The sequence below is a fragment of the Acomys minous genome (genome assembly GCF_964271855.1).
Source record: "Acomys minous genome assembly, chromosome: 11".
Lineage (NCBI taxonomy): Eukaryota > Metazoa > Chordata > Mammalia > Rodentia > Muridae > Acomys > Acomys minous.
Genome location: NC_140492.1, coordinates 29,336,614 through 29,361,120, shown reverse-complemented (window position 1 = coordinate 29,361,120; position 24,507 = coordinate 29,336,614). Strand labels below are relative to the sequence as shown.

At 35.7% G+C, this 24,507-nt stretch overlaps 2 protein-coding genes across 5 annotated transcripts in view; one reads left to right on the top strand and one right to left on the bottom strand.

The window, feature by feature from the left end:
• CADM2 (cell adhesion molecule 2) overlaps positions 1 to 24,507 on the bottom strand; it is a 918,732-nt gene that overhangs the window by 21,113 nt on the left and 873,112 nt on the right. The gene's annotated exons all lie outside the window — the stretch shown is intronic.
• On the top strand, positions 17,221 to 17,728 carry LOC311609256 (10 kDa heat shock protein, mitochondrial-like). Its single transcript, XM_084802228.1, has one exon. The coding sequence runs from the start codon at positions 17,255 to 17,257 to the stop codon at positions 17,591 to 17,593; it is 339 nt and encodes a 112-aa protein (XP_084658354.1). The 5' UTR covers positions 17,221 to 17,254; the 3' UTR covers positions 17,594 to 17,728.

Genomic DNA, 24,507 nt, shown 5'->3' with positions numbered 1-24,507 from the left:
CTAGTACTAATGTACTAGTTTATTCTTCAAAGCCAGTTGTTAGTAAAATATAGAGATTTAATTTAATGAAGGTGTTTAGAAGTTAGGTCTTTAGAAAATGCTGAAGTTTAGATAAGGTCCATAATGAAACATCTCTATGATTGGATGCCAGGAGTTTTGTAAGAAAAAGGACAGAAAACAGACACATCAGGATGCCCATAGGAGCTCATAGTTTTCTGTGACAAAAGGGGAATCAGATGGCATTAGGGTTACCTCATGTAGACTTCTACTTCTATAGCTTATACTTCCAGAATAATGAACAAATCAAACTTATATTTGTTATAATGTCAGCCATCCTCAGACATTTTGTTATATAATGAAAATGGATTGATGCAACTGAATTAGTAAGAAGCACTATACCGTAAGTTGTTCATCAGTCTACAAAGTATTATGGAAAAGATGAAAGGACACATAATTGAATATAGTAATATTTATAACATGAATTCTAAGAAATTTCTGAGTATAAAATTCAAGTCAAACTAATGCTCAGATATATAACATTATTTCCGTTATCTAGTTATGTACTATGTTATATACTTAATGTTAGAAGCTATGATCGCTTCAACATTAAAAACTTTATAACTAGACAGTTACTCCCATGACACAGACACTAATTTTAACAACATGTCTACGAGAGAATAGTAAACCCCTAATTGTCTTAACAAATGAAAGTTCATAACAAATGTACAATAAATAAATAGTAACAGTGATTTTCATTAAGTATAAAATAAATTTGTATACTTCATAAATTAATACTGTGTCACTTTAAAAAAATGTAGTAAGTAAGAACGCAGAGGTTAAAGAGATAACCAAAGGGTTAAGAGAGCTGCCTGTTTCCAGCATGCACCTGGAATATCACAGTCCTCTGTACCTACACTTCCAGGGAATGTAATTCCTCTTTCGGGCCTCCCTGTGTTCCAGGCATGCACTTGATGCATGTACATACCCATGCAGAACATGCATAGACATAAAATAAAACAAAAAGAAAAAAGTATACAAAATGTAGTGATTTAGCTCTAACAAATTCTTTCTTTGTAGGAAATGGCATTAAATATTGATAAGTCACAGACATGCCAATACATTAATTCTGCCTTTACAAGTTTCTTTAAAGGCAGTATCTAATGTTTTGTTCTACAACACTATTAAACAGCACTAGATATAAATTCCTAATATATATAAAATTTAATAATTTAATTTTAACATTTGTCACACAGCACTTTATAGACCAAATATTGAAATTAAAGGTCATAACTGAATGAGACCATTTAAAATAGAGCAAATGAAAATGTTAACTGCCAAAATTAAGCTAGCTTTATATCATATTGGTAACTATTTTGCAGGCTGGAAAGCATTTTTTGATGTGATACCTAATACCCAAGAGTGTTGCAGATTTTTTGATGATAAAACCTTTTATATTTATATATGTGAGCAGTACAAATGCAGTTTAGAGAGGAAACTTTGTTCAAAGTAGAGGTTATAAAGTCTACCTCCTTATGGAAATGGCTTCAAATATGACAAACTGGGCAAAATATCGTTGCTCCAGCTACAGACAGAAGTCTGTCTAAAAATGAGCAAGCTTGGATGCAGGTAGAGTCGACGACCAAGCTCTGCCAAGACAAGGTAAGCAAGTCCTCAATAGTTCCTGCCTCACAAATACGTCTGTCCGATATATTGCTCCAGGAGGCTGAAGAGGCTGAAGAAGATGCTCCAACATTATAAAGAGTTTTGAGTGACTGTTCAGGCAGCAAACAGTTTACGACATATTTTTTCACTTTGGAAGCTGTTAACATACACTTCCTGTTTACTCAGGAAATTAATTTTCTTCCTTCTCAAGTGTCTGATGGAGTTGAAGACCAGATTGTTTGGTTTTACAATTAAGCTTAGTTGTTTAGGGGGTAACATGCTCTTAGTTCTGGATAGATGTTTTAAGTTGATAGAGATGAGATATGATAGATACTGTTTTACATTCAGAATTTTAGGCTCAGCAAGATAGGAAAGCTGTTTCCTTCCAAGTTGCCAAATACAAATAGCCAAAACACTATGAAGGTAACAAATATAATTCCTGACTTTTTCGTGGTTCTTCTTGCTGTAGGTAGTTTATTTTATATGTGTGTAATAATGTAAATGTATATGTAAAACATCTTTTAAAAAACTAAACATCAATAAGTTGGAATAACTTTGGTAGGGCCAGCAAGATGGCTGTGTAGCTAACTAAATGAGTTTACTAAGAAGCTTAAGGATCTCAGTTTGACAACCAGAACTCAAGTGAGCCCTGAGTTCTCAAAGTTGTCCTCTGATTTCCACATACATACTTTGAGTGTAGGCATCCCAGCCATAAAATTACAAAAAAATAAATATTTTTAAAATCACACAAAATTCATTGGATATTCATTTTATCCTTTGACATTTAATATGATTATTCATTCCTGTCTCTGTAATAAATATTTGTCATTTCTATCTTATCATATATTAAAACATAAACAATCAGATTTTTAAAACTCATGCCCTATAAGGCAGCAAGAGAGAATAGACATGAGATTTGTCCTCTGACCTCCAGAGGTACCTTGGGATGTGTGTGCCTGCTTGCTCTCTTTTGTTTGTGCGCTCTCTCTCTCTCTCTCTCTCTCTCTCTCTCTCTCTCTCTCTCTCTCTCTCTCTCTTTCTCTCTCAAACACAGACATACTGAAATAAGCAAATAAATAAATAAACATATGTAATTGTCAGGCTGTTTTTATGCTCTTGAATTAGTGTTTTGATTTTAATATAATTTAATTTAATGGATATTATTTTAACTAATTAATTTATTATTGTAAGTAATAGTGTAAAATCATAAGCAATTCAATTAGGACAATATTAATAGCTACAAATATAATTTTAATCAAGTAATAACATTTAAATTCATTTAAGAATATGTTATTACTTGACTATATCTTATTAATAAAATTATCTTTTCTTTACTTTTGTTTTAATTATTTGTGTATCTGTGTGTGCACTTGTGGGTGCTGCTGCCCACAGAGGCCATAGTAGGGAGTCACATGCCTTGGAGGTGGAATTACAGGCGATTGTAACCTTTCCATGACAGTGGCAGAGATGTGTCCTCTGCAAGATCACAATGTACTCTTAATCGGTAAGTCATTTCCCCAGGACCACGGAATGATTTCTTAAGCTCTACTAGGATATAGAAACCTGTTATATCTATTTTCCAGTAAGGCTTAAATTTTTCCTTGAAAATGTCAATATATATATGTATATCTATATATACATATACATATAAATAATTTCAGCTATATAATGATGGGTACATACATATATGTTCATCCCTTTTTATTTAAAATAAAATAGCACTAACATAAGTGATAAATTTAATAGTTTCATATTCTGAATCTGCAAACATGCATTAAAGGTTTCCCTTCCCTTTCTTCTCCAGCAATCATTCATATGCATTTGTACTAGTCATACTATTTCAATATTTTTATGCATATTTATTCTCCTAGTTAGAAAATTTAGAAGAGCAGACTTGTCAATATTTTCCTCCTATCACTGACACAGGAAAGTGTATCCATTATTTTGCACAAATGTAAGGGGAGCAGGTCACAATGCCTTGCTGCAGGTCAGAAAGTTCTGAGCATTTCTTTAAACCTCTATTTTTGTCTGTATTCAGTTTGGAGACATTGTGGATACAGCTTCCGTTCCACTCCCCTCATTTGCCATGCATGGGAGAGAACACTTCTTCAACAGCATAAATTCTATATTGTGCTCTTTCTCCTCTCACACAAGCTTGCTAAGCTTCTGTTTCACCCTCCCATCCTGGTGAGGTACAAGTGATTTGCAGCAGCACTTTCGCCTAGGCAGTGATAGATGTAAATCCTACCCAGAGGGTCATGACTACAACAGTCTGCAACTGACAAGCTCATTTTCTGACTTCTCCTGAGACACTAATAAGGGCTTGAATCAAAGGTCCACAGTAATTACCATGTGTATTTCAGATTAGATAAATGTGATAAAGGCTTCCATCTGGCTGTTGATCAAACATGTGGGGAGATGCTGATTTCCAGTGACATACTGCAATATGTCTTTTCTAACAGTCCCTGATGCCGTCTTGTAAATTACTTACATTTGGGATTACTTGGCTTAGGCGGACTGAAATATCACTCACTTCTTAAGTGCTGCCCAATGGGAATTTGTGAGATGTGGTCTAATCTTATACTTGTTAAGGAAGACATTAGGAAATAATGGAGTCAAGTTTATTTTACTAAATGACAATTGCGCTCAAACTATTTGAAGAAGGCAAATCTAATTTCATATCAGCCAGTAACTTGTTCTTGATGACATAAAACTACATCTAAAGGGACTGGAAATTAAGAGAGCATATAGATGTTTTCTTACATTATACAAAAGTCAATCTTTGATAAATGAAGTCTGGATTTTTGTTTAACAACAACTACAAAAAATAAACGCCAACAGTATAACGAGGGCATTGAAAACTTAGAAGTATTTGGTTGAAAATTTCCCAAGTGTTCTATCAGTCACTTCCATTATCACATTTTAGGACTTAAAGAATAAGTAAGCTTAGTATATGAATTTCTCCTTACAATGATAATGCGTTTGGTAGAAGAAACTGGAGGGAGTGCAGCAGGGGAATAACAAAGGTGAAAGAAACCACTTTGCTCTGCTAAAAAGAAAACCAGCCCAGCAGCCATTTTCATGCCAACATAAAGTCACCTAAGGCTACCTAGGCTGGGAATTTTGCTCTTTTGCCAGAACTAACACATTTTTAGGTGGGAATATTTTTTTTGTCCTGAGTGCTGTCCTGTGCATGCAGGAGGCTTAATAGCATCTCCATTTCACTCATGACCCGACAGCATACCAAATCTTTGATAGTGACTCATGAGGCATTACCTTCTCAAAGTGCTAAATCTCTCAGGAATCCAAATCTTTGCTCATTATAAATCATCCAAATAAATCTTCTTAAAATAATAATAATAATAAATAATAATAAAAATAATTTTATGGGTTTGAATAACAAAGCTGGTATATCATGATGTGTTAGATATTTTTTACTCAAAAGACAGGTAGATACTTGATGCTGTCTCTCATATGAAGAAGCTAGCATTTTATTTATATATGTGACTATAGTAGGAAAGTGACTCTAAGATGGAAAGGAGGGTCTAAAGAGACGGATAGTGTAGCAAAGGAAGGGAATGGAATGTGTGTGAATAGAAATCATAAGCAAACAAAGTGGGACAAGTAAGAATGGGAGAGGTTGAAAAGCAACAATAGAGAAAGCAAATGAAGAAAATATTAAGTAGTACATATGTGTGAAAATATAATGGTAAAACCCAATAGTGTTCATACATGATAAAATGAATAATTGTAGTTGAAAACCATATTAAATTTTAGGAAAATACACTTACAAAGGCCAGATGCAAAAATTTTAAGTACAATGTGTAGTAGTTTAAAAGACAAAAGAACGTTGCGTTAGCTAGCATGTAAAACACAGGATACTTTAGAATCAAAATAGATTCTTAAAAGTTTTTGACATAATACTATGCTCTGTGATAAATATTCTTAACCAAATAGTATTTGTTTTTCCTTCCCTAATTTATACCCAGTATTCAACTGAATTCCAGTGAAACAAATTGGACTTTGAACAAGAAAATCAATCCTGATAAATCAGTAAAAGAATGTTGTTGATAATATAGTGTTTGGGCTTAGATTTTTTTTGCACTTACTGATGTATTTATTCATTATTTATTTTGGCAGTGTGATGAGTACTACAGTGTGCACATGGAAGTCAGAGGACAGCTCACAGAAGCCATTTCTCTACTCAGGCAATGTGGTTTTGGGGATTGAACACAGCCTATTAGACTGTGCCTAGCGCCTTTACCTGCTGAACCATTTCTCCAGCCCAGATTTTTAATGCAACTGACAATAAAACCTCGCTTGCTCTGGGTAAAATGAAAACAATAATAGCATTTACTCTACTGGCATAATGAGTTCAAAGGCCTTAACATGGTTAAATCATATAATAAAAACAACAGTATCAGTATTGTTGATATTGCTACATTATGATTGGAGGAAAAACACATGAAAGCAAAAATTGGTCAAAGCAAGAACAACGCTACATAGCAAACAACTGCAGTTAAATCTAACAAAAACATAAGCCTAAAAGTATTTATTTTCTGGAAGAAAGTGATAGCTAAGAATAAGTTTTAATGTACAAAAAAGTTTGGTTCAAAGGGTTATTTTGCTTTGTTGTCCAATTTGACATCACACATTGATATGTTACATAGGGTTTGGGGAATGCTTTAATAGTGCACTCAGTATGTGCTCCAGTAACTATGTTGTAAGAAGATGGAGAAATGCATGTCTCTATGAAGAAAAAGGAAGCAGACAATCTTAGGCATTTGTGGCCAATTTAATTGAGTAATTATCAGCTTCCAGGAGGACTTTTGGAACAGTAAGCAACTTACACCATCATGAAAACAGCAAGGCTAACTGTTTCCCCTCCCTGCTGCCCCTCCCTGCAATGCTGGTTCTATGGAACTTAGTACATTTGCAGCACTTAAATCGTTTTTCTTGCATTATCTTAATGGTACCATAGTCTTAAAGACTGAAAACTGTGAAAACAAATAAAAATATAATATTACTGTTCTGCTTCCACAGTCTCAGTCAAAATGTCGTTTCTAACAAAGATCCTTAAATGCCTATTACCAGTGGTAGTAAACAGCAAAAAAAAGATCATATAGATATAAATATTATGTTTGCAACTTATGATTCTAAACTTGAAGTTCTAGGTGTCATTTATCCAGCTTTAAAAATTGAAACTAACTTCTTGGAATATTATTAATATAAATTTATTTATTTTTGATAGCTGTAATGAAATGTGAAAACACAGAAAGGAAAAGAGATTCTACCAAAAGGAATAAGAGGCAATAATAGGAACCCTAATACCCATGATGATGTTTATAATACAATTGAGTGGCACACCATAGAAACAGTTTTCAAAGGGTATGAGAGACTAGCTGATACAGTAGAGAGCTGTGGATGGAATGTCGGCTCTAGTGCAGCACTGGTTTCACTTTTGCAGGCTAATACATAGATCCTTCAGAAGCTGTTTGATGGGAAACTGACTCAACTACATATGAATTGGTCTCCCATGCATTCTTCTGAAATGGTGGTTAGGTATATCTTGTGCTGATTGCTACAGGATACATTTAAGGGCAGGAGAAATCAGAAGTTAATTTGAGGATGAAAACAATATGGAACCTAGAAGATATAGCATTAAAAGTGGTGATTAATGTGTGTGTGTGTGTTTATGTGTTAAAGAGAGAGATAAAAACAGATGGGTAGAGAGGGAGAGAAAGGAGAGAGGGAGAGGGAGAGGGAGAGGGAGAGAGAGAGAGAGAGAGAGAGAGAGAGAGAGAGAGAGAGAGAGAGAGAGATTTCAGTAAGATGCCACAAAAATCAAAGAAGTCAGGTCTAAATTCTAGAAACAATATTTGTCAAACAATATCCAAATTGTTCTATATATTTATGGAATATTTATGCAAATAGGTGGGTATAGGAGGCTGTAACTAATTCTATGCATCAAACTAAACGGAGAGAAACTTAAATCAATTCCAATAAAATCAGGGACAGAACAAGGGTTGCCACTCTTACTCTGCTTCTATTCAATATAGTACTTGAAGTTCTAGCTAGAGCAATAAGATAAGCGAAGGAAATCAAGGGATACAAACTGCAAAGGAAGAAGTCAAAATATCACAATTTGCAGGTGGTATGATAGTATACATAAATAACCACCCAAATCCTACAGAGAACTCTTAGAGTTAAAAACATTTTCAACAAAGTGGTTGGATACAAATTTAACGTTTAAAAAATCAGTAGCTATCTTTTATAAAAACAATTAATGGGCTAACAAAAAATTAAGGAAACAACAAATATAAACTATCACACAGTGAAACACCTGTATGACAAGAAATTAAAATCTCTGAAGAAAGAAATTGAAGAAAATATCAGGAGATGAAAATCTTCATATTCATGGATAGTAAGATTAACAGTAAAAATGGATATCTTACCAAAAGCAATCTACATATGCAATGTAAATCTGAACACAACTCCAACATATTTCTTTAACAAACTTTGAAAGGATTAGGCTCACCTTCATATTAAAACAAACAAACAAACCAGGATAGCTAAAACAATCCTATACAATAAAATAACTTCTGGAGGTATCACCATCCTTGATTTCAAGTTGTATTACAGAGCAATAGAAATAAAATCGCATGGTATTCACATAAAAACAGACAGGTTGATCAATGGAAATGAGTTGAAGACCAAGAAAAAAAACCCACCTGCCTATGAACACTTGATTTTTAACAAAGAAGTTAAAACCATACAACCAGCAACAAATGTAGCTGTTCTAACTGGATGTTTGAATATGGAAGAATGCAGTTAGATCCAGATCCATTGCCCTGCACAAAACGTAAGTCTCAGTGGATCAAAGACCTCAATATAAAACTGGATTAATTAAATCTAATAGAATAGAAAGTGAGGAATAGCTTTGAACTCAATGGCACAGGAGACAGTTTTCTAAACAGAACACCAACAGCTCAGGCTCTAAGATCAACAATTAGAAAATGAGACCTCATGAAATTCACAGCTTCTGTAATGCAAAGGACACTATCAGTAGGACAAACAGCAGCCTACCAGCAAGAAAAGGATCTTCACCAACTTTGCATACAACACATGGTTAATCTCCAAAATATATAATAATGAACTCAAGAAAGTAGATACCAATCAACCAAATAACCAGAAAGTAATTGATGTAAAGTAAATAATTTAATGAAAAAAAATATGAACCTTGCTTCCCAAGACCTGAACTGAGGGCAGAGTATGAATGTACTTATATGCCATGCTAAATATTTGGTTTTTATTTCATGGTAGTAAAATGAGCATAATTGCCATCTAACAAGTTCTGTGTCTACATTGAAAAAGAAGTAGCTTTGAAGAAATCATTATTAGAGCAGGGGAGCCATTCAACACTTGCCAAGCTAAGAGGCAAAAAGGCCTGACATAACACAGTGGCAGGGTATGTGTAAGGCTCTAGGACTGACCAGATATCTGAGATAGAAGACAGTTAAAGACATAGGAGATGATGCATTCATTAAGGCATTTGCTGTACCAGTGTGAAGACTGGAGTTCTGAGTTTCAGAACCCTGGTGACTATAGTGTAGTCATGACATCTGGCATGTAATTCCAGACTACAAAGATAGAGACAGGGCATTTCTGCAGCAAGATAGGTAAAGAGACTAACCATATTGCCAGCTCTATGACTGACAGAGAGATATGCTTCAGGGAATAAGGTAGAAGTACAAACAGGAAAAATTGACATACCAAGCTCTGGCCTATACTGGCACTCACATATATGCATACCTGAAGACATGCACAGATGTATCCAAACAGAGGCAGACTATACAGCACACTACACACACACACACACACACACACACACACACACACACACACACACACAAACATCACATCACATCACATCACATCACACATATACTCACAACTACAAAGATGGTTTAAGTTTAGTGAGAGAGGGAAATAAAGAAAATTGTGTCACTAATAATACACCAAATACCATGATCTTAGAAATGTATACATAGCAGAAATTTGTTTTGAAGTGTCTGGAGATTATCCTCTGTGATCAAGGAGATGAAAGATTGAGTGTCTGGCAAGTATTTGTTTCCTCTTTGAAAATATATACATCTTGTTCTGTGCTGGAGCATCTTCTGGGTATATTCCAGACAGAACATGGAAACAGCCTAAGTGTCCCTAAGTAGAAGAATGGATAAAAAAAAAAACTGAGGTACTTCTACACTGTGGAATACTACTCAGCTATTAAAAACAAGGAATTCCCAAAATTTGTGGTCAAATGGATTGAACTAGAAATGATCATAATGAGTGAGTTAACCCAGAAGCAGAAAGAGTCAAATGGTGTATACTCACTTATATCTGGACACTAGCCCAAGGGGCATGTCCCATGAAAGTCTTCACTTACCAGGGAAGTGGGACAGAAGGGAGGACATCCTATTGGGACTCTAGGTGAGAGAAGCATGGGAGAATGGGGAAATAGAAGGATCCAGAGGGTCCTAGAAACCTACAAGAAGAACATTATGACGGGTGGATCTGGGCTCAGGGATCCTGCTCAAACTCTGAGACCAGCCAAGGACTATACATGCAGTAAACTTTGAACCACTACCCAGATCTAGCCAATGGACAGGGCATTCTTCACAGTTGAGTGGAGAGTGGGGTCTGACTTTGACAGGAACTCTGGTGCCCCATATATGACTACATCCCCTGGATGGGGAGACCTGGTGGCACTCAGAGGAAGGATAGCAGGCTACCAAGAAGAGACTTGATACCCTATGAGCATATACAGGGGGAGGAGATCCCCCTCAGTCACAGTCATAGGGGAGGGGAGTAAGGGGAAAATGGGAGGGAGGGAGGAATCAGAGGATACAAGGGATAGAATAACAATTGAGATGTAATATGAATAAATTAATAACATATATTTAAAAAAGAAAATATATACATCTGAATACATGTACTCATATTGAGTTGAGCTAGTCTCAGAAAGACAAATATTATGTGTTTTCACTCATTTGTGCTGCTAAACTTTCTCAAGATCCCTAAACCCACATATCAGTAACATATATTACATTAAAGTAGAAGCTAAGGGAATGAACGAGAACTAATAGGAGAGAGTGTTTCTATCTAACTCAACAGAAGTTTGTACGTCTTTTTGTTTTTGTTTTTTGTTTTTTAATTTATTCTTGTTACATCCCAATGGTTATCCCATCCCTTGTATCCTCCCATTCTTCCCTCCCTCCCATTTTCCCCTTATTCCCCTCCCCTATGACTGTTCCTGAGGGGGATTACCTCCCCCTGTATATGCTCATAGGGTATCAAGTCTCTTCTTGGTAACCTGTTATCCTTCCTCTGAGTGCCACCAGGTCTCCCCCTCCAGGGGACATGGTCAAATATGAGGCACCAGAGTATGTGAGAAAGTCATATCCCACTCTCCACTCTACTGTGGAGAATGTTCTGCCCATTGGCTAGATCTGGGTAGAAGTTTAAAGTTTACCGCCTGTTTGTACATCTTTAGAGAAAGGCAAGTATCATTAGTGTAAGCACCCTAAAATTCAGCGGTGCAGGTGACTTAGTGTGTTTGATTAGTGAAGTGGCTTTCTGGGGTGCCATAAAAGCCTGATGTCACCTGATGACATCATCAGGAAAAAATGTACAGCAACCGAGATGAAGTAAATTGACTGTGAATAAACACGTAGGTGGCAGAATAATGCAGATCACAAGTGAATTAGAACTTGTAATTGTGAAGGATACTACTATGTTCAAATAAGATGTAAAGGCCAATAAATAGATAGAAGTTGATACAGAATGATCTTTAAAATAGAAAGAAAAGAAACTTAAAATATTTTCAAAAAATAATGTAATCTGAAGAGAATGAGAAAGGCAGGACTGGTATTAAGGGAATTTGGAGCAAAAAATGTCTATTGCTTTGAAAACAGATAGCTCTGCAAAAATTGTTCATCAAATATATGCATAGCTTTAATTCTGTTAGTTTTCTGTCAGATCCTAGGCTGTAATTGTTAAACCAAGTTGCACAGGGATTTCATTTCAGATTGCAGTTCCAAACATTAATTAGTTACAGTACAACTTTTTGATCATACCTGAATTATCTGAAAATAAAAAGTGTTATGTTATATATACAAGTACAGAGTTGAGGCTGTTGTACCTTACACTTGTTTCAAGGATATATGAATGATTTTTTACTTTAGTTTCTTCAAAGCTGTTAATATACGTTGTTACATAATCAATACACCTGAAATGCATTAAAGTTTTGTGGGTTTTCTTTGTTCTGTTTAGCTACTGTTCTGATGCTATTGAAAGACAAAGAACTCCTTACACTCTGAAAGTCTATTTTATATTTTACATAATTGCTTCCTAAATGCACATTGTATAGTCTAGCTGTAACACAAACGTCTTTTAAATAGCAGCTGTTTTTAGTCTTAATATACATGTGATACCTGGCAGACAAATTACAAGCTTTATTCAAACAAACAAACACAATCTGGTTTGAGTGTCCCAATTGGGTTGAAGGGAGAGTTTAGCCTTCCTGGGGTAGTGAATGAGAACCATAATGTAGTATATCAATATGTTGCCTATTTCATTTCTAGATTTTGATTAGAGTTCAACAAAAAGTTATAGTTGCAATCTAAAGAAAAAAACCATAGAGGAGTGACCAATCATTTGATGTAGACCAGGAAAATCACCTGGTTTAAGATACATCAAATTACTATTTGAATTAGCTGAACACTCCTATCTCTATGTATCAATTATTATTGAAATATCTCTGGTCTTATCCATTTACAAATAGGCCACAATGATTTTGTGACTTGGGATAATTGATTTAAGCAGTCTCCTAGTTCAAATTATGTATATCTTTCATTTATTTTTTACATTTACAGTGTTTGTGATTACACTTACACAGCCATAGTTTTAATCTTTATTGATTATGTACACACACACACACACACTGTCCATATAGCCTTAATATTGAAAATTGCTTTTTAATTGGTTCAGTCTTAATTTTGAATGAAAATGCTCAGTGCAGAATTTTAATTGACAGCGATACTTGAACTTTACAGTATGAAAGTCAGGAAAATGAGAACAGCTGCTTAAAACTGGGCTATTATACTGTCCTGCTTTTTTTTTTAAATCTCCAGACAAACACATTTAACTTCATTTTATTGCGTAAATTAAGCAATGATGCAACTTGTTTGGAATCCTAACTACATATCTTGATAGGCAAGATACACCAAGATAATTGTCTCTACTTATCTTAAGATTCAGGACCCTTATATCCTAAACATACAGTATTTTTGTTATTTAATTGATGGTGGCCTTGGCTTATTTATTTATAAAAAATACCAATCAGGGTAACACATGTCTGTAATCCCAGCTGTACTGGATGCTGAGGAGGAACATCACAAGTTCAAGACTAGCCATAGAAAGTTACAAGAATCTGTCTGCTGAAAGGAAAACAAAACAAAAAACAAAAATGCTGGTTATGTAGATCAGTAATTAAGCTCTTCTACAATGTAATCAAGGAATGGCCTCATTCCACATCTCACTTCCTCAAAATGGCCAACCCTGTAAGGGAGAACACCTAAAATAATTTGGAAATTATTAAATCATTTTAAGAACATTTAAACCTACTCATACTTACTATATCCACCTACTTTAAACCTTTTAATGTCACTTTTTGGCAATACCAATGTATTTTAAAAATATTCTTCCATGATAAAAAAACACTATTTTAATATAACTTGGGAGATATAAATTAATTATAGTTTAATTAATTATTAATAAATTTAATTAATTAATTAATAATAACATTTAAATATCCTATTGGTTTGTGTGTAGGTTTTAAATTAGTTCATGTGACCATACATTAGTTCACTCAGGAATCCCCACAAATTTCAAGAATTTGTTCTGGGTTCAATGTCAGAATTATAAATCAGCTACAAAATCATATATATATATATATATATATATATATATATATATAATTTTTTTGTCCACTGAAAATGGGATAAAATTGAGTTTCTGAGCTTACAAAAAGAGTTCAGCCTATGAAATGACACCTAGTGACATTTTCTACACTCATAGATCAGTGCCTTGCCCAACTATCATTAGAAAAGCTCCCTCTGGCAGCACAGGGGAAGAGACCAAGAACTAGCAATATGCAGTGAGTATTAAAGCTCAGGGTACCTTGTGGCATAGAAGGCAGAAAGAGTGTAAGAGTCAAGGGTGCTGGAGGACACCCAGGAATAAATACCTTCTAAAACACAATAGGACTAAGCACAACTAGGACAGAGGCAGCATTCACTGGGCCTGTACAGGTCTGCAACAGTTAGGTCCTAGAGCTGAAAAGAAATGTGAACACAGTTTGACCCCTAACCTAGAAGTTAGCTCCAGTTGACAACAACTTAGAAATAACATGTTAATTTCCTTCCATTGAGTCTCACTGAGGAAACGGATTATTCTTAAGGGCAGGCCACACGCCCAGCAGTAGATGACCAACAGGAGACAAACTCAGTGGCACCTTTAGAGGTTCCTCGTCTCAACGTTTTATGTAACGGATTTTTCTATTTTCTTTTTAAACATTCTCTCTTTTTTCTTTCTTTCTTTTTAAACCCTACAGGTATTTTAATCCAGCAACATGATTACTCTGGCAAAGGATCACATCCAAAGACCTAGGTCTGTGTGATCCATCCGGAATACAGACAAGCCCTTAGAGCACAGCTTTAATGCCTCTGGAATACAGACATGCCTTTAGTACACAACTTTAATCCCAAATATAGGTGTCTATTGAGGAACAGAAAAAAGTGTTGAATCAGAGAAAGATTTAACCGAGTTAGAGATAATATATGCCAAATTCTTACTAGAACAAAAAAGAAAGAGAAAAGACTACTTAAGTGCAGCAGAGAGAGAGATAGTGAGAGAGAGAGAGAGAGAGAGAGAGAGAGAGAGAGAGAGAGAGAGAGAGAGAGAGAGAGAAGGGGGAGGACATGAGCAGGCAGTCCATGGAGATTTGGGAGTAAAGTACAGTTTGGTGCAGTTCCCTTGAGTGCAGTTAAATTGCTGCAATTCAGTTTGTGGAGGTCAAAAGCAGTTTTTCCAAGCAGAGCAACTCAGTGAGAAGGAGAGAGAAGCCAGTTTGAATTTGTCAGCTTGCGAGCAATAAACATGGATCTAGCCAATGGTCAGGGCATTCTCCCCTCGCAGGAGAATAGGGTGAAAGAGGGAGGTAGGGAGGGAGGAATGCGGGGATACAGTGATGGGATAACAATTGAGATGTAATCTGAATACATAAATAAAAAACAAAAAAATTTGTTAGCTTGGAGAGGAATTTTTAGGCAGAACAGCTGAGTTGAACCATCCAGCTATAGTTCAGAAAGATCTATAAAGGGTAAGTTTGTTCAGCAGTAAATCTTAGAGGCTGAAATCATTCTAGGCCTAGGTTAGCAGATGAAAGGTGTAAGCTGAAGCCTTCAAAGTGTGAGTTTACAGAAGATTCGATTATATGGGGGCTAGAAACTTCCAGGCTTAGGCCTAGGGACAGTTAGATAGAAACGCTCTGGACTCAGCCCAAGCTATGTATTAGTAAAGACTGGGTACAGCTCTCCTCTCATTTACCTATGGGTTCTGATTTGTGATTTTATGGGATTCCTGAGTGTGCAAACGAGTGAGCCTCTCTGTCTATATTTGTTTCTTGTGCCTTTTCTTTAGTTCATCTATTTCTGTTTGTTTTGTCCTAGTCTGATATATTTGTTTTTGAGACAGAAAGGGGATGGATCTGGATGAGAGGTAAAACTAGAGGTAACTGGAAGGAGTAGAAGGACAGGAAATGGTGATAATCAGGATATATAAATAAAAATTAAATCTATTTTCAATGAAAGAAAAAAAAGAGTTCAGTTATTGAATTCTCAGTTTACTTATGTGCTTGAATCTGAGCAAGCTGACTAAGCTTTTTGATATTGGTATATAACGACCACTTCACATGACAAGAATAAGTACACCGATGACATGTGACTCAGAAACTATTTGGTAGAACAATTCAATAAATATTACAATATGAAAGAGAATTCACAACTAGCCACAGAGCTCCAGTTATCTGTTAATAGCCTCAGATGTTTAGCTAGAAATGAGAAAGAAAAAAAAAAGTGGGTCATTGTGTTTGGTGACTTCAAGATTCCAACTCTGTTATTCTTCTTTCTTTTTCCTGTAAGGCTACATGAAACTTCAGAGTCAGACAAAAAGTACCATACTATTCTTGGTCCTCAGGTTTAGCTAATTACAATATGAGCTGAATGCTACTTTCATCTGCCATAATTAAGAAAGGGCACAGCCACAAAGGAGTTCAAGGTTTAGCTAGTCAAAACAAGACAATTTTATTAGTAAGCCTGCCTATAACAATTTTGACATTCATTTGTGAACCTTTTTTATTTTTATTTTTTTGTCAGGGGTCAGGGAGAGGGAGCGGAGAGAAAGGAATCTGGGCATCTTCCAAGATCTTCCCTGAAATTCAAATATCTAACAAAGTATAGCTAATAGAATTGTAATCGAGGAGCCAGAAATTTAAATTTATATTCTTAGCTGAAGAAGCATGGATAATTCACTCATCCTTTTAAATGCCATGAACTAAGGATTGAATCAGAAACAATTAGTACAAAAATGTTTCCCAGTCTTCTTACCAATGGCCAGTAAATGAGATAAAAATGTTCAATAGCATAATTTACTATAGTTATATTCAGTCCAACCTAAATTCTTGTCTAACACATATCCTCTTGTCTGTCACCTCTTTTCTCAACTATGTATCACTTCTTTACCAAATCTATTCTGTTTCTTTTGCTCTCCACAAAAGATAACGTATTCATCTTTCTGACACATTCCCATCTTCCCCTCTTCTCTCTCTGGATTTCCCCAGTCTCACACGAATCCACCTTACCTTTCATGTGGATGTTCATCAATTAAATTAAGACATTCTCAAGATGTCTTTATCATTTTTTTCATTCACAAAGACCTGCTATAGTTGTAGTATTTTTAAAGAACACTCATCCTCAAGGCACTACTCCATGCCCATTATTCAGTAGTTCTCCGTAGCTCTAAAATCATCTCTTTAGTTGGCATTTAAGGCATGTCTAGGGGATGTTCATGCACCTGGCTGTTTTGACTTCTATTAAACCATAGCATGAAGAGTTTACTATATTCTTTGACCTTCTGGCTGTCGTCATAAGCATTCACAATTCATTATATCTCTAATCATCCATCTGTCTCTAGTGCAGATACACTTTAAGAATAACATTACTCAGTTCTTCATTTCTGCGTGTAGAAACAATGCTAGGAAAGGAAACATGTTAACACACTGGATACTTTGTTAGGATATGAATGTGCATTAGGATGACACCAAGTACGGTTATTTTAGATAGATCATTTTACAGATGTGATAACCGAGAATTAATAAAATTATAGCACTGTGGTACTAGGAATTGAACCTGAGACGTCGTGCATGCTGGACAGGCACTCTACCACTTGAGCTACATTCCTAGCGGCTGCCTGAATGCAGAACTGGGTGCTGCAGTGGCAAGTCATGGCTGGACAAGCGTTTAGAAAGTTTCTTACGCTCTTTGACCGAACGTTGGTTGAAAGGAGTGTGGCCAAAACCGTAACCAAAGGTGCCATTATGCTTCCAGAAAAGTCTCAAGGAAAAGTATTGCAAGGAACAGTAGTGGCTGTGGGACCAGGTGCGAGAAGGAAGTGTAGAGAGATTCAACCAGTCAGGGTGAAAGTTGGAGACAAAGTTCTTCTTCCAGAATATGGAGGCATCAACGTAGTTCTAGATGACAAGGATTGTTTCTTATTTAGAGATGGTGACATCCTTGGAAAGTACGTGGACTGAAGTCGCTGTTGAAATGTGTCACATGACTCTGCCCATTCTGCTGATGCACTCAACCATTTGATCATGTAAATAATCTCACTTTCTCCCTTTTATAATCAACTGATGATGCCTAAACTGATGACGTTTACCGTCTGTCTCTGAAGTTCAGTTTCATTGTACTGTTAAGCATTTCCAAATAAAATAATGTAAATGAAAAAACATTATATACCTGATTCATTAATCTAGACTCATGAAACAGTCATTGTAATTGATATGATGAATAGTAATAGAATAAGATGTTTCACATCGTCATTCACACTCTTTGTGCTTTCATAGAAGCATCTGCACACACATGGTTGTCTGTGCATTTGTACCTGCAAATCTTTAGTATATTCAAGTAAGTAAATAAATGACATTTGACAGTTGAATGATAATTTCCCATGAATCAGTTGACAACGATTATAAACTTTCTAAGACTAACTCCATGTGGACATCAGGACTCTAGTTCTTTGGGACCTCTGTACAATGGTCAATTGTTTTTAAACACTCGAAGAAGTGCAAGTCATAAAACATGATTCTGCTTCTGAAACTGAATTCAATACACACCCTACTAACAAAGGTAAAGACTTGCAGTTCAAATCTCAGGATTCCATTTTTCCGGATGCTCCTGAGATTAGAGATAGACTTTAATTCATTAGTATACTCCTAAAATCTGGACCAGCATTTAATTTAAGTAGTCCCGCCTTCTAAGCATTTTGGAACTGACTACTTCTTATAAAGAAAAGTGCTCTTAAATTTGAAATCTAATTAAATTTGTATATCTAAAAGCTATCTTAAAATGACTTCCAAGAAACTATGTTTTTATTTGAAATTCAATATGGCAAAATTATTCAAACATAACTTTTATCCTTATGTTGTTTCCATAAACATGATGAGTCATTTCAGCAGGCTATGCCTCATGGAACATTGCAAATAAACCTGGGAATCAATTATGAGGAAATGGATGCTTTGCAGTGGTGGCAACACTCAAATCGAAACCCAACCTTCCTGTGACTGTACCAATCTAATTAACAACAGCTAGGCATTGAAACAGGGTATCCTATAATGACTTAGGGTGAACTACACACACACACACACACACACACACACACACACACACAAACACACACACACACACATATATATTTAATGTCATCATTTTATCTCTGGTGTGGCTTTATTTTTGTTTGTAACTGTTACTCTATTTTCGTTTGCAAAAATATTATACCATTGTAAATATTCTTGTGTCTCGTGTGACATGTAGCTCTATGAAGATGCTAGGAATTCAGCAGGTCAAAGTCTACAATGAGTTACCAAAGAAAGCTTTAGTAAAAACTTGTGAAGCAGAGTATGATGTCAAAATGAGAACAAGGTGGCAAGTATACCCTAGAGAATTGTAGAGACATTTACTTAAAGAGCATGCTTTAAAAAGAGCAGTTAAGATTTGTAGTTCTTTCTTCAAACAAGTACAGTGAGCAAACAGAAGATGAAGTGGGGAGCTGGAGAGATGGCTCAATGGTTAAAGAGCTGACCACTCTTTCAGAGGTCCTGAGTTCAATTCCCAGCAACCATATGGTGTCTCACAGCCATCTATAATGTGATCTGAAGCATATTGCATACATAATATATAAATATTTAAAAAAAGAAAAGGTATGAGGGAGAAACATTGGGCAGAATCTCCCAGTTCGGTCTGAGGCCTTGAGGGATTAGCATCAATGAAAAGGTTGATATATATATCAACAGAAGGATATGTCAAACCATTGTATTGTAATAAATTAACAGTGAAATGTACCTGTTGGATAGGGCTATGAGCTGAGTTTGAGGAGGACTTTAACATGTATACGGCTCCACTGTAAGCCATTTTTTCACATACCGCATGGGAATGCATATAATTTAAGTTAAAAGCCAAGATGAAACTGTGTCAGCATCATAGAGCATACAGACTCTACTGTGAAGGCTAAATCCTGTATTTCCTAGCTCTCAGGCTGACACCACAAGGTTCACAGCTAGATTCATCCTTGCCTGTTTTAAATAAAGATACAAATACTTATTGTAATGGAGGGAAAATAAGTTCTGGGATGGCACGTGGGTTTTAATTGCAGTGTTGACCTTACTTCACAGAATGTGAACAACCTACTTTATTTCCTGCATCTATTTCCACACAACTAATGCTTATCCCTGATTTCTAATAACAGGGAATAGCATATTCCCAGGTATGGAGTAATTTCTCATTGAATGGACCGTTGGCATTTGATTAGACCGATCAATGTTAATTTTTTTAACCTGAACATATTCATATCATTCACACAGTACATATTCAGGAGGGGTTGAGAAAATTGAAAACTCCTTCAAGCCATGCTAGGTTAGATTACGTATTCAGGACAATTATCCAGTTCCCATATGAACCCCATGTTTGTAAATAATCATTCATTTCTGTGTCTAGTTCCATGATTATTTCAAAGAAATAAAATAACCTTGAGAAGACTAAATGCTTATTATATAACAACCATTCAATATAATCCAGAGGTGTTGACTTAGATGATCAATTACTTCATAATCATAAGGAAATGTAAGGTATGCTTGTAGCCTAATATGCAAATTAGATCATTATAGTTCTATAATAGAATATCTGTCTCTGCAAAGCAGAAAAGGTTAATGCAGTAAATTATCTGAAAAGAAGATATGAGGCAATCATGCAGGAGACATAATGAAACAAAATTATCTGAAAAGAAGATATGAGGCAGTCACGCAATAGATGTAAAGAAGGAAGAAGACCTTCAAGTTCAGATGCATGAGAGACTGTAATGAAATGTTCTCAGCATCCTTAGAATCTTAAAATCCATAAAAAATATTTATTTTGATTCAAGTCACCCTTTTACCTAAAACAGAAAGGTGCATATGTAAGCTTTTAGTGGAAGTGTTTATTCTAGACCAATATTATGAAAGCTGAAACAAATAGAACTATTTTTCCATTTTTATTTTGACTTCTACTCATGAAGCTAAATTATTTCATCCTCTAAAGTGTCCTTAAGATGCTTTGTCGCAAATGATCTTCTAGAAAGCATTAAAATGTATAAGATTTTTCTGGTATCTAATTTAAGCCATTAAACCATTTTTATTGTTGTTACAGATTTATTATTTCATATCAAGAAATAACTGTGAATTTAATGCATTATGGTCAATGAAAAGATAATTGCCCCAAATTATTCATAGTGTCCTAGTTTGTGAAGACTGCAGACATGAGACACATTATTTGTACTTGAAGATATAATATACTAAGATACTATGAATCACATCTCTGTAAAGGGAAAATGTTTTTTAATTCCTGATCACATTGAGAACAATAATATATAAAAGACAAAGAGGTAGAGTTAAATTAATGATGCTCTGAAGTAGAAAGTGAAAAGTAAAGCTTAGAATGTTTTTTTTTTGTTTGTTTTGTTTTGAGACATCGTTTCTCTTTTTTTTTAATTTTAATTTTGTTAATTTATTCAAATTACAACTCAATTGTTATCCCATCACTTGCATCCTCCTATTCCTCCATCCCGCCCACTTTCACCCTATTCCTCTCCCCTAGGTCTATGACTGAGGGGGACCTCCTCCTCCACTATATGGTCATAGGCTATCAAGTCTCATCTTGGTAGCCTGCTTATTCTTTGTTGAGACAAGGTTTCTCTGTGTAGCCTTGGCTGTTCTAGACTCACTTTGTAGACCAGGCTGGCCTTGAACTCACAGCGATCCACCTGCCTCTGCCTCCCAAGTGTTGGGATTAAAGGCACGGGCCATTTTTTTTTTATTGGATAGTTTTGGTTATGTTTTTTCTTTGTTTGTTTTGTTTCATTTTGTTTTTTGATGTAGCTCAGGCTTGCCTTGAATTCGCTATGTAAAGAGATATACACAAACATACCCATAATTGTAGCAATAATAATCAAAGGAAAAAAGTGTACTGATTTGCGACTGTGGGGAGGAATGAGATGGTCTTGGGGAATGGTAGGTAAATGGAGCTGGAGGAAAGCGAGAGGGAATGAAAAAGTGAAATAGTTCTATTGCGCTAAAAACATGGATTAAAAAAAAAAAAAAGCATTCATGCCTGTTGAGTGTTCAGCCCTAAGTGGGACATTTATATGAACTCTCCTGCTCAGACACAGGGAAATTCAGAAGAGAAAGAACAGAAGACTGTAAGAGCTGGATGAATTCTGTCTTCTGGATGTTTTGCCCATGAATTTACAGCTGTTATGGTTACCTACCAACATCTATCCAGACTGTATTCCCCACGGAGAGAAGAGAGGTTCATGAAACCTCACCCCTAACTTAAGAAATACTGACAATTGGCAGTTGCTGGCGGATAGGGATGAATTTATTTTCATCCATGTTTGTGTGGCTGATTGTAGTGCATTTAGACTGTAGTTTGAATGGTGAATCCTCCCCACAGCTTACGCATTGGAATACTTGGTCTTCAGCTGATGGTGCTGTTTGGGAGGCTGTGGAATTTTGAGGACTTGTGGCCTTGGTGGAGGAAGTACTTCATAGAATGCTGGCTCTGAAAATTTGTAGCCTTCCTGCCTTCCTGCCATTCTCTGTGCTTCACATGTTTGGTGGAAGATGTGCTCTCTCAACTTTCTGCTCTAGCTGCCTGCTGCCTTGTCTACCACACCTTTGCTGACGTCCCACCGGAATCAAATAAACCCTTCATTAAGCCATTTTTTGATCATCTTAATTCATCTTAGCAACAGAATAGTAACTCATGTAGAAGTCAGCAATGGAGAGTGGGAAACTGTTGTGAGGAAACTGACTATGGTTTGGTGGTTGTATGTTACACGTTTACACATGACAATATAACATTAAAATTGAGTCTTTAAAGAAACTAAAACTTTCTCCAGTAATTTAGCATTTTTTGTTTAGGAGTATTATATTCTTTAGGATTATGTGAGTGATTTAAAAAATCAAGCACTGTACCCCAACAGTTTTAACACCTTCAAAACTTTCACTTCATATTTAAGAAAATTCCCATTGCTTTTCACTCCCATTTGCTTAGCAAAATATTAGCATTTGTTCAGGAAAAAATAAGGTAAACTTGGCAATACACAATTTAATGTAACAGAACTCTTGGATAGGCATTCTTTCTACTAAAGCTCTACAGATATTTCTTTCATTGTCTTGTGTGCTGAAGGTTTCATTTAAATATGTGACTTCATGGCTCACAGCTCACAACTGTATGGAACACAGAAGAATCTATTAACATTTAATATGACACTTTCCTTTTTCTGTCCTGTCTCTTGTTCAAGGATGGCCTACTTTGCAAATTTGTTTTATCCTCAGTATGTGTTCTCTTACTGTGTTATGTACATTTTGGCAAATGTAGGCTAATTCAGCTGTAGTAGATAGAATTAAACACCAGTTTGACTGCTGATCTAGGGATGCCATTAAATTTAGTCTGTTCCTGGGCAGCCGCATGAACATAAGGAATGTGAGGATGAGGTAGAGTAGAGCAGAGAGAAGAGAGGGATACCTATAAGGTCATTTTACTTTCAAAGTAGTCAGTTCTCAAGAGATAATTCCAATGATGGTTTTGGAGCACAGTCATCCTCAGGTTACCCTGCTCAAGACTTCAACTGGTAACATTAGCCCCCAATCATGAGTCTGAATTTTACTTCTTCCATGCTGCTTTCTATATTACGGGAAATTCAAGAACAAAATAACCATCCTATTCTCATTTATTAGCATCTAACGCAGGACAAATTCAATCTTTCAAAAAGCCAGGCACTACCCAACCTTCACTGGGTTTAACTGCCAGTGAAGAACTGACTGATTATGTAATAGATGGCAGGTGTACTTCCACACTCACTAGTCTCTGACTCTTGCCTCCACGCTATCAATTCTTCCATCAGAAAATCTTGTCAAAAACATGACATGTTGGCTGGCTTCTGTTAGGGAAATCATTTAGACAGAACACCACCTCATAATAATCCCTAATATTTGGGTGCTAGAAAGTATTGTTTAAGAAACTTTGGAACAATGATTGTTAAGATATTTCCTAAGGAATACCTTAACTTGGCGTTGAGCCAAATATTGGATCCTGGACCATGATGGACCCCTGATTTATTAAAAGCACAATTACTAGTAGAAAATTCTGAAGACTGCTAAATAAGAGTCTGGAAAAAGAAGGAGGAGGAGGAGGAGGAGGAGGAGGAGGAGGTAGACGAGGAAGAAGATAGGAAGGATGAGTTGATAAAACTCTTTGACTTTAAAACTTTAGTCTTCAAATAACACTTGTTTTGTTGCAATAACTATAAACTAATATATTTTATTACAAAATAAAACAATAAATATAAACATGAAAATGTTCATTGAAAGACCTTTTATAGACAATTTAAGATTAATCATAACAGTAAGCTATAATATTCCATGAACATCTTAAACCTTGAGAATGAAATAAAAATAATGATATGCTGTTATAAAATACACTAATTTCCAACATGGAGCCTAAGGTTTTCAAGCTTTTCTGTTCCAGAGGACTCAAGAGCAGGCCTTTTAATGTCAGTCTTGAAGTGTTATATATGAATTTCTAAGAGTAGCATCCATGTTATGGTAATGTATTTTTAAAATTAATTATATTTTCCTTAATGTGTGTGTGTGTGTGTGTGTGTGTGTGTGTGTGTGTGTGTATGTCTGTCTGTCTGTTTGTCTGTCTGTCTTTCTCTTTCCCTTTCTCTCTCTCCCCTGCCCTCTCTCTGTGGGGTGAGACAGGGGGAAAAGGACACATGTAGAAGTCCAAAGATTTTTCAGAAATAAATTTAGTCTATCTCCCATGTACATGTCACAAGTTGAATGTACGTTATCAGTCTTGGAGGCAGGCAATTTAAATCCTGAAATACTTTGCTATAGAAGAAAGTTTG